Source organism: Schistocerca gregaria, chromosome 9 (assembly GCF_023897955.1).
Source record: "Schistocerca gregaria isolate iqSchGreg1 chromosome 9, iqSchGreg1.2, whole genome shotgun sequence".
Classification (NCBI taxonomy): domain Eukaryota; kingdom Metazoa; phylum Arthropoda; class Insecta; order Orthoptera; family Acrididae; genus Schistocerca; species Schistocerca gregaria.
This window is the reverse complement of record NC_064928.1, coordinates 159,264,226-159,278,974: the sequence shown is the minus strand read 5'-3', so window position 1 is coordinate 159,278,974 and position 14,749 is coordinate 159,264,226. Positions and strand designations below refer to the sequence as shown.

Here is a 14,749-nt window from a genome sequence, read left to right as displayed (position 1 = left end):
CAATGCAAAACAACGTCAACACATTGTTCATTATGAGCTCCTGACCGACAGGGATCGGAGACAAGTGTCATGACTCATAGTTTCCAAATGCCTATGTAAGTGCACACAGTGGAGATTTGGAGTAGGGTGTCGTGCAAAATACCATTGCTCACAGTGATACACAAAGCTTCGTGTCTTCAGTGATCCAAGCAATACACAAACTGGATTGTGCCTGACAGGAGGTGTACACTGTTGTATGACAAGTCACAGTTCTGCCTCTTTTCAACTGTTGCAGAGTATCAAACACCTTGATGGCCTAGTGATGCCTTTAACCCATGATGTGTGAAGCATGCAGTTCTGGCCAGAGATAGTTCTATGACATTTCTGGTGATGCTTTCCATGTCACAACATGTGAACATGAATTACAATGTTTATTTCAACATTCTCAGTGACGGAGTGTTGTTCTTCCTACAGCAACTTCATGATGAGTATGTTGTGGACACATTTTCCAAGATTTCAAGAACTGTATTCACGGGTGTACATGCATAAAATGTGTGATCAAAAAGAAACAATCATATTTTAATTTCACAGGCTTTATACATCTGATTTTAAATGTTTACTTACATTGTTCGCTTACATGTTTCCAATGTATCTTTGCATTTTCAACAGTTTTGAATATTTAGTTTATTGTTGACACTCGTAGAGGTAATACATGTTTGTGAGTGCACAGCAGATTATTACTTTCGAAAAAGATAGATCAAAGAATATGCATTAAACTTTGCTTGAAAATGTAATAAAGTGCTGCAACGCATTGGAAACATTGACTGTGGCTTTTGCCGAATTTACTATGAGTAAGACAAGAGTTTACAGGTGGTATAAATGATTCAAAGAGGGTTGAGAAGACATTGAAAATGACAACTGCTGTGGACACCCTAGTGGATCAGTTACTGGTGACGATGTGGAAGAAGTAAAGAAAATGGCTCTGGAAAACTGCCAATTCCCCATCAGAGAGGTTGCTGATAGTGCCGGCATGTCCTTCGGCTCATACCAAGCAATTTTTTGGATGTGAAACATGTAGCAGCAGAGTTTGTTCCCAAATCGTTGAATGTCAAGTGGACACAGAAGACCCAAGACCATAAAAAATTTGACAAATGTTATCACATGTGTAGGTTTTCTTACTGTTTTCTTTGAGTGCATCATGAAGACTGCCTTATGGTTGTACACCAGTAAGGAATAATACCTGGAAGTTATGTGCCATTTTTGTGAAGCAATGCAAATAAATCAGCCAGAATTGTGGCAGAACTGCTTGTGAAAATTACATCATGATAATGCTCCTGCTGACACCTCAATACTAGTTTGCGATTTTTTGGCAAAAAAACAAAAACGTTATGTTTCATCATCCACCCGATCCATCAGATGTGGCCTCTTGCAACATCTTTCTATTCCTGAGACTGGAGAGAACCATCAATGGACATTATTTTGCCATGAGATAAGAACAGAATTGCTGATGATGAACTGAACATGAAAACAAAGAGTGAGTTCCAAAAGTACTTCCAAGACTGGAAAGAGCATTGTCACAAGTGTTTTATATCTAAGGAGATTACTTTAAAGGGAACATAGTTGATGTTGATGAATAAATAAATGTTGTTTAAGAAAAACAAAAATTCCTCTTACTTTTCGATCACACCTCGTACAATCACAGTCTGACACACATTAGGGCACCCCGTCTCACCTTAACTGGTCCACAGAAATCACCCTTTCTTAATTCAATAGAAAATATCTGAGACTATTTGGAACAGCAGGCAAAATTTGGTAACTCTACAGGTTGTGATCATCTACGTACACATCTATACCCTGCAAACCACTGTGATGTGCAGGCCAGAGGATACCTGCCATTGTACAAGTTACTAGGATTTCTTTCTGTTTCATACATGTGTAGAGCATGGGAAGAATGATTGTTTGAATACCTCTGTATGTACAGTAATTAATCTAATCGTGTCCTCACAAGTCTTATGTGAGCAATATGTAGGGGATTGTAGTATATATACAGAACCATCATTTAAAACCGGTTCTTGAAAGTTTTCAGTAGATTTACTCTGGTTAGTTTATATCTGTCTTCAGGAATCTGCCAGTTCAGTTTCTTCAGCACCTCTCTGACACTTTCCCACAGGTTAAACATACGTTCGACCATTTGTGCTGCTCTTCTCTGTATACGTTTGATATCTCCTGTTAGACCTATTTGGTACAGGTTCCACACACATGAGCAATATTCCAGAATGGGTCACATGAGTGATTTGTAACCATTCTCCTTTGTTTTCCCAGTATTCTATCAATAAACTGAAGTCTATTGCCTGCTTTACTAATGACTGAGCCCATGTGGTGATTTCATTTCATATCCCTACGAAGTGTTACACCCACGTATTTGTATGAGCTGGCCAAGTCCAGCATGACTCATTAATATTATATTCAAAGTTTACTATGTTTTTTTCTTTAATTAATTGTGCATTTTTACATTTCTGAACATTTGAAGCAAGTTGGCAATCTCTGGATCACTTTGAAATCTTATCAAGATCTGACTAAATATTTATGTAGCTTCTTTTTGACAGTACCTCATTATAGATAACTGCATCATCTGCAAAACGTCTGAGGTTACTGTTAATATTCTCTGCAAAGTTATTAATATACAACATGGTGTGCAAGGATCCCAGCCCACTTTCCTGTGTAACACTTGAAGTTACTTCTACATCTGATGTTGACTCTCGATTCAAGATAAATTGCTGTGTCCTCCGTAGCAAAAAGTCCTCAATCCAGTCACAAATTTCACTTAGTATCCCATATAATGGAACTTTTGAAGTAACCATAGACGTGGCACTAAGTCGAACACTTTTCAGAAACCAAGATATACTACATCTTACTCGGTTGCCTTGACCCAAAGCTTTCAGTATGTCATGCGAGAAAATATGAGTTGGGTTTCATGTGATCAATGTTTTTGGAATCTGTGCTGGTTGGCATGGAGGAGATCACTCTGTTCAAGATACCTCTCTGTGTTTGAGCTCAGAATATGTTCTTAGATTCTACAACAAACTGATGCCAAGGATGTTGGATGGTAGTTTTGTGGACTCTTTCTATTACAGCTATTGCAAACAGCTGTGACTTGTGCTTTCTTCCAACACTGGATATGGTTTTTGTTTGAGCAATCTACAATAGGTTATAGTTAAAAGAGGTGCTAAATCAGCCTCAAATTCATTATAGAATCTGATTGGGATTCCTTTGGGCCCTGGAGCTTTCTTCAATTTTAACAATTTCACCTGTTTGTTAAGACCACTGACACTATTTCAACTTTGCCTTGGGCACCCTCAATCTCAGTTCCTGTCTCATTTGGGAGTGACTGGACAGAAATGTGGCACCACCAATGGCCTTCATGTACAATCTGAATTTATTTGGGTTTTGTGAAAGATCATTTGACAATATTCTGCTAAGATAGTCATCAAAAGCTTCTCTCATTGCTCTCTTGACAGCCAAATGTTTTTCATTCAGCATCTCTCTCTATCTGTAGTTCTGCGCTTAGTTTACAGCTATTATGCAATAGTATCTATTTTTTAGAAGTTTCTTTACAGTGACTGTGTACCATGGAGGGTCCCTTCTATCGTGAATTGTTCTGCTGGATACCTATCTGTCTAGTGCATAGTCAGCTGTTCTTTTCAACTTGAGCCATAGTTCCTCTACATGCTCTTCTCTTGTGCTAAAAGTTTCATCTTCCTTTTTCATATATAACACTACTGCTTTTTTATCTACTTTTTTATCTACTTTACTGAAAGACGTACCTTTCTACTTGTTTTATATGTTTTTCTTATTTCAGTCATCATTGTTTCCACAACCGCCTCTTGGTCACTGATACCAGTTTCAATGTGGAGGTCCTCAAAACTTTCATGTCTGTTTGTTGTTTATAGATATATATCCATCTTGAGTAGCGTTCTGACCTGTCTCTTCTATATAGTTTTCAGAGAAGACATTTAGTAAAGTTTGGCAGGGTATCTTGCCGTGTCAACCACTCACAAAACTGTAATTTTCCCAGATGATTGTTCGACTTACAAGCATATTAAGGTTTCTCTAAAAATGTTGGTTACATTAGGAAGTGAGTGGTGGGTGATAGAAAGTTCCAACTATCATTTTATGCCCATTATGCCCATCCCTGATACTGACTTTTGTCCAAACAGTCTCACATACAGCTTCAATTAGTGCCTCAGTGGATGTAGGTTTGTCTCTGAGATAAATACCACTCCTCCATTTCCCATTAGCCTCTCATTTTGAGAAACACTTAAAATTTTCCCAAAAATGTCCCACCTATCAGGTTCAGGTTTCAGACAGCTTTCTGTATGTAGTGTTATGTGAGCTTCACACTTTTCTGGAGCACTTCAGCCTCTGACACTATTGCAATTGATTTAATAGTTAACTACTAGGATTTTAATAATCTCTTCTGTGAAGGAGGGGTGGTGTTCTTTTCGATCCTCCTCTTATTCTTATGGGTCTCCTTCAGCTATCATTATCTGGGCTAGATGGAGAGTCACCTAATGTAAGAAACCCTTTTCTGCACCCCGCACAGAGCCAGGTAGCTGGGTGGCAGCCTACAGTGGGTAGCACACTTGATCCACTTTGAGGAACCCTACAGTTCTCAGCTGCTTCTTCTGCTTCTGCTTCTTCTTCTTTTTCTTTTTTTCCTCCTCCTCCTCCTCCTCCTCCTCCTCCTCCTTCTTTTTCTTTTTTTCCTCCTCCTCCTCCTCCTCCTCCTCCTCCTCCTCCTCCTTCTTTTTCTTTTTTTTCCTCCTCCTCCTCCTCCTCCTCCTCCTTCTTCTTCTTCTTCTTCTTCTCTTTCTTCTTCTTCTTCTCTTTCTTCTTCTTCTTCTTGGCGTTTTCCCAAGTCATGTGGGGTCAGTGTTGCTCTGCTGGATCCTTCTCTTCCATAAATGCCTATCCAGTGCTTATTCTCCGAGCCATCCTCTCTCCTGTAGGTCCCCTGCTACCTTTTCTTTCCATTTCAGTTTCAGTCTTCCTCTTCTCCTTGATTCTTCAATTTCTAGGCGTGCAACTCTTCTCCCCACAAAGTACTCTCCTCTTCTCTGCACATGTCCATACCACAGTCTACTTTCTTGGATCTTCTTCCCTATGGGCCCCACTTTCAATGTTCCCCTGATGGACTCATTCCTTAGTCTATCCTTTCGTGCCACCCCACTCATCCACTTTCACATTCTCATATCTGACACTTTTATCTTTTTCTCTTGGGCTTTTGTAATTGGCCAAGTTTCTGCGCTATACAGAATCACAGACCTCACCGCAGACTTGTAAAGCTTTCCTTTCATTCTGCAGCTAACCTTCTTATCACACAGTACTCCGCTCAGTTTCCTCCAGTTCATCCATCCACTATTTATCCTGTGCTGTATTTTGGCCTCCAGTCCTCCATCACTTTGTATGTAACAGCCTAGGTATTTAAATTTCTTGACTAGTGTCAGTTGTACTCCTTGTAGGTTAATATATAGATCTTTGGTATCCTTTGTACACATATACCCTGTTTTCACCCTGCTTATTCTCATTCCCCGTTCCTCTAGAGCTTTTCTCCACTGTCAAGCTTTTCTTGAAGTGCCTCCTGGGTGGGTTCACAGATTACATCATCATCGGCAAACATCATGCTCCAAGGTGCCTCTTTTTTAGCACATCTTTGACTAGTACATCCATGACAAGGTCAAAGAGATATGGGCTGAGAGCAGATCCCCGATGTAGTCCAACTCTCACTGGAAATGCCCTTGTTGCACCTTCATACATGTCTTCTACCACCCTGATATATTTTTCCGGCAGGCATTTAGTTCTCAGACATCTCCATATCTCTTGCCTCAGCACTCTGTCACAGGCTTTCTCAAGATCAATAAAGGCCATATGCATTTTGGCTTGTATTTGTCTGTGCCTCTCCATCAGTTGCCTTAGTGCAAATATTGCATCAGTTGTTCCTCTTCCCGGCATAAATCCAAACTGTTCTTCACGTACTTCAGTTTCTAGACGTAACCTTTTCTCAATTATCCTTTCCCAGATCTTCATTGTGTGGCACATAAGTTTTATCAAATGGTTCAAATGGCTCTGAGCACTATGGGACTTAACTGCTGAGATCATCAGTCCCCTAGAACTTAGAACTAATTAAACCTAACTTAGAACTAATTAAACCTAACTAACCTAAGGACATCACACACATCCATGCCAGAGGCAGGGTTCGAACGTGTGACCGTAGCGGTCACTCGGTTCCAGACTGTAGCACCTAGAACCGCTCGGTCTAAGTTTTATCTCTCTATAATTGCTGCAGTTGTGGATATCCCCTTTCCCCTGATGTATGAGAACCGGCATTCTTTCTCCTTTCCAGATCGTTTGCATTATATCCCAGAGAATATCAGTTCGCTGTTCTCCCAGACTTTCCCATGCTTCTGTTGGGATTTGGTCTGCCCCTAGGCCCTTCACATTTTTCATTTTCTTAATCATGTTTTCAACTTCTTCCCTACTTATACTTTGGGTCATTCCTTCATTTATATCTACAGTTCTTAGTCCTATGGCACAAATCCAGGAAGTTGTGGCCTAGCTTTTCACAGAACCCTCAGAGCCTTCAGTTTGATCCTTCGATTTGACTCTGAACCGAAGGGCCACAATCAGTTCTGGGGACAATGCTTCAAACTGTGAACATCGTTGAAACTCCTTTCACTTGGCTTGTCTTTGCAACTTTCTCTGCCAGTCACTGAAATGATCCGGGTATGACCTTGGAGCACAGACGCAGGTATCGTTTGTTCCGAAATGCGTCACAATCTGCAATTGGTTGAGCTCTGTTTCCTCAGTGGCTGACAGATAGTCTCTTCAACATGTCGAATGAGGCATACACTTTGAGTGCACCTGGTGTTCCCTTCTGTCGCTTTTCTCTACATGGTACCATTATTTGCCATGTGTCAGAACTGCCGATGATTAAGAGACCCTGCCCTCTTGGTTTTGCATCCTCTCTACACAAGATGAAGCAGGTTTTCCCAAAACAGGTGAAGTAAGCCCCACTGGCTCAGTTTCATTGAAAGACAGCACTTCAAACTTCTTGGTTAGGGAGATCGGTATAACACCTTGAGTCCTCTCAGGTCCCTGTCCGTCCCATACGGGACACCTAGATATACCAATGACACGACACTCACAGTCGAGTGGACGAGTAATGACAGATCCCATACTTCGTGCAGAGGAGAGAGGATCCTCAGGTGAGGATAATACTTTATATCTTTGTTAGCACAGGTACACGACTCTAGGGGGGCTGTTGCAGCACACCACAGCAGGTGCCAGTTTGATGTCAGTCAGGGCAATTTCTAGCTTAATTTCATTTTTCAAATTCACTGATATAAACAAAAAAAAAAAAAACTTGGAGAAAATCAGACATTAACCTTAAAATCAGGTAAAAGTCACACAATTGTCATTATGAAAGAAAGTGAATACATTGTTCACAGAAAGCAACATAGTACAACTTAACAAAGATCCAACGAAACAATTCCACAGCAAAATCAAAGGACAATTAAAGAAAATACATTTCTTACTGACAGAGTATGGGAAGAAATACATCACCTGTATGACTTCTAAGGCTCCCCTATTAAGAACCAAATCTAAAGTACGCAAGGAAGGATGTTCTATAGGGCCTGTAATTAAAAGTATGAACAGCTCTACATACAAACTATCTCACAAGCTAAAGCAGTTTCTCACACATGTGAAACAACATACAACGTAAAAAACAGTACCACACTAGTCACTGAAATAAAAGAAATAAACAATCCAGATTGTGCCTACTTAATATCACTAGACATCGCAAACCCATTCAGTGGCAACATTTATCGACAAACATATGAGCTACCCGTGGACTCATCCATGTCTGGCACAATATTAGATTTTTTCATAAACGACCTAAAACAGAAAATATTCAGCAACCAGGAACACTGCTTACAAAACATAGTATACTAAAAAAGATACGTGGATGATACCTTAATTTTACTAAAAAATGACACCAGTAACACCATAGATTAGTTTAATGATATACATAAGGAAATAAATTTCACTGCTGATTACAAAAAAGTACCATTAATTTTCTAGATTTGTGCACAGAAAAAAGACAACCTCAGCTAGCAAAATCCCTGCCACATCATGTCTCCCAGATGTATACAAGAAAGCTACATACAAAATGGTGATAAACAGAGCAAACAAAATCCCAATGAACAGTAAGAACAAGGAGAAAGAATTAGAGATCATTAAGCAAATTGCAGTGGCCAATGACCTCCCAGCTCAGTGATGCACAGTATGCAGAGACATGAAAGAAATTCCTGGTTCTTTCGAAGGAACCAATAATATGACCAAATTTATTGCCAGCATACCTTACATAAGTAACATTTCTCAAAAAATAGCAAACCTACTTAGGTCACGTAAAGTAAAACTAGCTGTCTCCACAAACAATAAACTACAACCGTAACTAGTCCACACATTAAATAATAAAAAGATAAATTCTCTGGCTCAGGAATACACAAAATAACATGTAAAACTTACTCAAGCTACTAATAGGACAAAGTAGCAGGAATTTTCAAATTAGATACAAAGAACATGTCAGCTGTTTCACACATAACCAATTTACAAATCCGCAATAGCCACACACCTAAAAAAACAGTCGACACCCATTCAGAATCACACAAGAAGATCTTAAGATACTCTGCCACTTTTGAAAATATTATACAATGAATTTAATGAGGGAGCTTTAAATTTTATGTACACCACAAACCCTAAGAGAGAAAATTCTCAGGGACAAACTAGATAGTGATTCAGTTAATTTCTTCAGGTGTTTCTCCTTCCTATGATAACTGTAACAATTTTCATAAATATGTACATTTCATCATTAAGAAAAAAGTAATCTATAGTTTAGTTGTCATTAGCGGTATAAAATATGTTTTATAATTTACAACCTTAACTGCAACAACGCTGGCTGTGTACAAACTCTTTGTGAAGCCATATTGTCGTAATATCTTTGTAGCATGTTTTGAAAACACAATGCATGTGATGATTTGCGTTTGTTTGATATTCTGTATAATAGAGGAGGCACAACACCTGTAAGCAGGTAAACAAGAATACCATTTCTAACATTAGCATTTAAAAACACTCAAAGATTCATTTTGTCGGATTTTCCAATTGCAGTCTAACTTCAAAAAGGTGCAAAGGAAGCAGAAAATTGTGCATGCAAACATCACAAAACATATTCATGTAAACAAATGCAAACATGCACCTGGAAATGAGAATAAATTCTGGAAACCTGTTATGATAAGCATAAAAAAATAAGTAACTGTTACAGTTTATATTATTTAAATTATGATTTCTAACTGCTTACGAATATCAACTAAATCATCCTGTGTTCGAGAACAGCACGTACAATTGACAATGGAGCTGCATTGTGGGTGGTGCAGTGTTTTACATGACAATGAACAAATAACTTTAAACTAAGCTTGCTGACTATATTTTAATCTATTAAATTAAAAGATTGCCAATTCTGTACAACTGAAGCAAGTAAACAAATAGAGATTTCTGTTTAGGCAACAGAAAAACCTGTGGTAAAAATTACTAGTTTCCTAAAACTTGTCGAGCTCAATTATAGTTGCTAACAGACTTGAAAATAAGAGTTAATTTATGATAAATGTAGATAATATATAGCCAACTCCTCTTGAAAGGAAAAACTAAATGTTACACCATATGTTGCCTACCATATCTGATACATTAACTAAATCACAAATGCTGATTTAATACTACAAATTAGTTTATGCACAGGACAGTGGTAACTTCCAAAAATTATCAGAAGTGTATGTTTATTTGCATTGATGTGAGCGACAGATACTGATTTGGTGAAAAATAAATTAACCACAACTCTCATAATTAACAAAACTTTTCAAAAATATACACTGATGGGGGAAAAATCCCAACACCAAAAAATAATACAAGAAATAAAATTTTCAGAATATATTTGTCTAGGTAATGCAATGAAATGGTTAACATTGCAAGATCACAGTGTAATGTAAGCATGAGGTAAGCTACTGCAAACGTGAAATGTTGGTACATTAATAACCAGTATAACTGCCAGAATATTTAGTGCAAGCATGCAAATGTGCACACATTGTATTGTACAGGTGCCGGATGTCAGTTAGTGTGAGGGAGCGACATTTGTGTTGCACTTCATTGGTAAATACAGTGGCAGTTATCGATCAAGCAGGCCAGTGCAACAGGTTGACATTCTGTGGAGCACATTGGATTACAACAGCAGTATGTGGGCATGTGTTATCCTGTTGGAGAACACACCCTGAAATGCTGTTGAGGAACGGCAGCACTATGGGTTGACTCATCAGATTGACGTACACATTTGCCATCAGGGTGTGTGGGATAACCACAAGAGCGCCTCTGCTGTCATACGAAATTGCACCTTAGACCGTAACTCCAGATATAGATCCAGTGTGACAAGCATGCAGGCAGGTTTGTTACAGGCCTTCAAATTGCCTCGTCCTAACCAACATACGGTCATCACTGGCACCGAGGCAGAACCAAGTTCCATCAGAAATCACAAGGGACCTCCACCATGCCCTCCAATGATATCACTGAAGTAGCCAGTTGTGGTGGCTCAGGGTTAGTGGAATGCACGCAACAGAACATCTGGCTCGAAGCTGTCCTGAAATAGCCAATTTGTAACAGTTCATTGTGTCGTTGTGGTGCCAGCTGCTACTCAGATTGCTGCTGCAGATGCAGTACAGTGTGCAAGAGCCATATACAAAACACAATGGTGTTCTCTCTCAGTAGTGCCACGCGGCCATCTGGAGCCCTGTCTTCTTGTGACCACACTTCTTGTGACCACACTTCTTGTGACCACTGCTGCCAGCAATTGTGTACAGCGGCTTCATTCCTGCCAAGTCTTTCTGCAGTATCACAGAAAGAACATACACCTTATTGTATTACCATTACACAACCTAATTCAAACTCAGTATGGTGTTGAAAGTGGAGTCTTCTTCACCTTACAGGCATTCTTCTCTAACATCAACTCACCACGTTCAGTCTCAATTCTAACTAATGCTGATGACCGTTACAGTGTGTATTTAAAGCAAATCTAATTTGCATCCCCAAAGTGCCACTATTAATGTCTCTCTTATGTGATTGGTGTGTAATTTAAATAGACGTTATTTTTCAGATTTAGAAACACACCTACCATCTTTTGTATATGTCACACAAGTCATTCTTGGTATTGTGATTTTTTTTCCATCAGTGTAGTTTTGTAAGCATTTGAAAATTCTCAAAACTAACCTATTTCTCACATAACATTCCATCTTGGATTTCCCATTGTTCTGTTTCTCACATAATTGTGCAATGAAGTCAGAGAAATGATTGTTTTGAATGGGGATAAGCCTCTTGTTCTCCATAATGTCAAATTTGTATGTATCCTGTAGGCAAATTTTCTGCTATTGTGCTCATTACATCTCAAGGGATCTGGAGTGTGATGGCATCGTGTCTAATTATCATCTTGTACCCATGTGGTTGGTATCTTAGCATGTTGCTTTTCTGAGGCAGTGTCACATGGTACAAATACAGGAAATCCTAACCATCTGATACTGTTGTGCCACTTAGACTGTGTCATACCTGATGGGTGTTGTACCACATTTTACATCTACCTTGGTGTCTATCTCACATCTGCAAATTAACTAGCATTCACTACCTGTTGTCCTGGTGGATATCATACCAATTAGTACACACTTTACTAAATATTCGAAATATCACACTATGAGATACCAGTTGATTCCTACTAAATTAAACACACTAACTTTCTACTATTTACATTGCCACTGTACAAATTCCAGCTAATAGAAGTATCAACTAAAAGTTCCTTTAATTTCTTACCTAAAGGCACAGTTTAACAATCCCCAGTTCTCTCTCTGCTTTGCAAAATTCCTATTCACAGGAAAATCCTTATGGCTATTCTAGCTTATTCCTAAGCTTTCACAAACCCAAGCCTGAGCCAGGCACACTCTCGGCACTGGGTGGCGTAATGCCCTTTCCTTTGAGAAACTACATCGTGCAACTTGTGCACGGGGCATGTGGGCCCTGGTAAATTGAATGGAGTTTATGTTGCAGGAGTTAATGGTTCGGCCCTCTGGCTTTTAACCAATACTGCCACTTTATCTAAACTGACATAATGGAACAGAACCAAGTGTATAAGAATATCCGAGTGAAAACCCAAAATCTGATCTATTACTTGGATATGTTGTTTTTGTCTAAGACAAACCACCATTTGCAGTCTCTGTCTGCTTCTGTCACCAGAATGAAGCAAGCCTTATTCTTCTTGAATGAAATTTTGACTCGGCAGCAGAGTGTGGGCTGACATGAAATTTCCTGGCTGATTAAAACTGTCAGCAGAACAGAGATTCAAACGTGGGACCTTTACCTTTTGTGGTCAAGGGCTCCACTGATTGAACTATACAAGCACAACTTACAACTCATCCTCACAGCTTTACTTCCGCCAGTACCTTATTTCCTATATATCAGACTTCACAGAAATTCTCTTGGGAAACATACAAGAGTAGCACTCCTGGAAGAAAGGAAATTATGGAGACATGGCTTAGCCACAGCCTGGATGATGCTTCCAGGAAGAAATTTTTACTCTGCAGCATGTGTACACTGAGATGACACTTCCTGGCAGATTTAAACCGAGTGATGGACTGAGACTTGAACTCAGGACCTTTGCCTTTCACAGGCGAGCACCCTACCGACTCAGCTACCCGAGCACGACTCACGACCTGTCCTCGCAGCTTTACTCCTGCCAGTACTTCATCTCCTTCCTTCCAAATTTCACAGAAGTTCTCCTGTGAAACTTTGCTGTGAAAGGCAGAGGTTCCTAGTTTGAGTCTCCGTCCAGCACACAGTTTTGATCTGACAAAAAGTTTCTTATTCTTTTTTGTTGATTGATTGGACTCTGGGCCTTTACACTTCTAAATCCAGAAATGTATGGATGGGTCGTGGAATGATTGCTGGTTTTTGCCAGGAACTGGGTTCCTGATTGTCAGTAGGCACTTGACTCCCACTTGCACATCCCCCTTTTAGATGATGTTGAGGAAAACTGGAGGATCTTGTAGGAGACTGCAGCAAAACAGTCAGTGAATTTAACAATTCTTTATTATTCTGATAGACTCAAACAGTAACATGTGCATTCTCATCCTGATAGCGGCCCGGTGTCATCCCGTAATGTCCCTGTGGGCAGCTGGAAGGGGGGGTAGTGGACACGACAGATGTGGATACGGCCAGTAGAGGTGGGGTGGCTGTGGCCAAAGCACTGGACGCGTCTCTGCTGCCGGTAGGAGGCAGCTGGCAGCTTCTTCCAGAGCACCAGCACACAACAGCATTGTTCCCAGTTAAACTCTGGAGAGCAGTGGCGAGCGGCAGGCAGGCCCCGAGGGGATTGAGCTGCGAAGTCCGTCATTTGTACCTGACACTGAAAGGTGATGGTAAAATCCATGTGGCACAGTCCTGTGAAGCCAGCAGACTGCAGAGCCACCAAATGCCGAGGCAGTCGGGCAGTGTAGGCACGGTGACGGCGGTGGCGACTGTGTCATAACATTGCCCAGCTGTGTGAATGGTGGTTGGAACACCCTGTGGGGTTTAAGTACAGCTATCTGGTGGGAACACTGGCAGGAGGAACCTCACTGCCGTATTCCTTTGTGCCAATGAACCCTCCAGCTATCACTGAAGATTCCTGAAAGGGGATCATTGTTGTAGACCCGACTGTTGCCTCCTGAAAGAGGATATAATGGAAGTGGCTGGCTTCTGCCGAGTTGCCGTGTGGTCAGTTCATTGACTGCAGGATCTGGCAACCACTGCATCCTAGAGATGGCTGCGGGCACTGACTGTAGTCTGTGCCGTAACAGCTCAGCGGGAGATATTTAAGACATTTCCGTCAAGGTCCTGATGACTCGACAGCAGATGTTTTACGTTAAATATATTTAATGACACTGAAGTTGAACTAAAAGTGTTAAGCTCATTTGATGTTGTTGACCAAAATGTTTCTAATAATTGTGTTGCAGTTTATTTCATTTATAGTTTTCGTACAGTAATAAAGTGTGCACATCTTGTGTGCATTAAACTTCCTTTACATACTTATTTGCATAAATTGTTGTTTCTTTTCCTTTTCTTTTTAGAATTCCAACAAGTGATGTACGACCCATCAGAAAACGTCCATTTGCAGCAGCAGTTGCTGAAAACAGGAGAAATGTTCCCGAACGTCGTTAGTCTCAGTCTTGCAGGAAATGGGCTGTTCACACTGAGCCATCTCGCCACTGTCTTTGCTGATAAACTGAAGTGGTGCTCACTAAAAGTATTAGATCTGACTGACAACAAGGTAAGTATGCACTAATTTTTAGTTTTTTAATACAACACTGGAGCGTCCTGGGTCGAATACAACCAGGGTACAGCATTCAGCATATAGTTGACGCATCTACGTAACTGTGTGAATGAGATTGCAGTAGTAACTGAGCTTTCAAGCAATGTCGTGCTTTGGATCTAGATGCCCACATATAACCCACTCCACCTGTCATCACACACACACACACACACACACACACACACACACACACACAAAATTGTTTGTTTGGGAACCACATGCTCAAAAGAGGTAGAGACAGAAAATTTCAAAAAAATTTGCCGGGAACATTCATTCATA

General features: G+C 40.2%; 1 protein-coding gene across 1 annotated transcript in view; it reads left to right on the top strand.

The window, feature by feature from the left end:
* The window catches only part of LOC126292137 (nuclear RNA export factor 1-like), a 147,347-nt gene that overhangs the window by 54,742 nt on the left and 77,856 nt on the right, over positions 1–14,749 (top strand). The window contains exon 7 of the mRNA XM_049985974.1: positions 14,229–14,428. Within this exon, the coding sequence (XP_049841931.1) occupies positions 14,229–14,428 (200 nt within the window). The remainder of the gene's footprint in view (positions 1–14,228; positions 14,429–14,749) is intronic.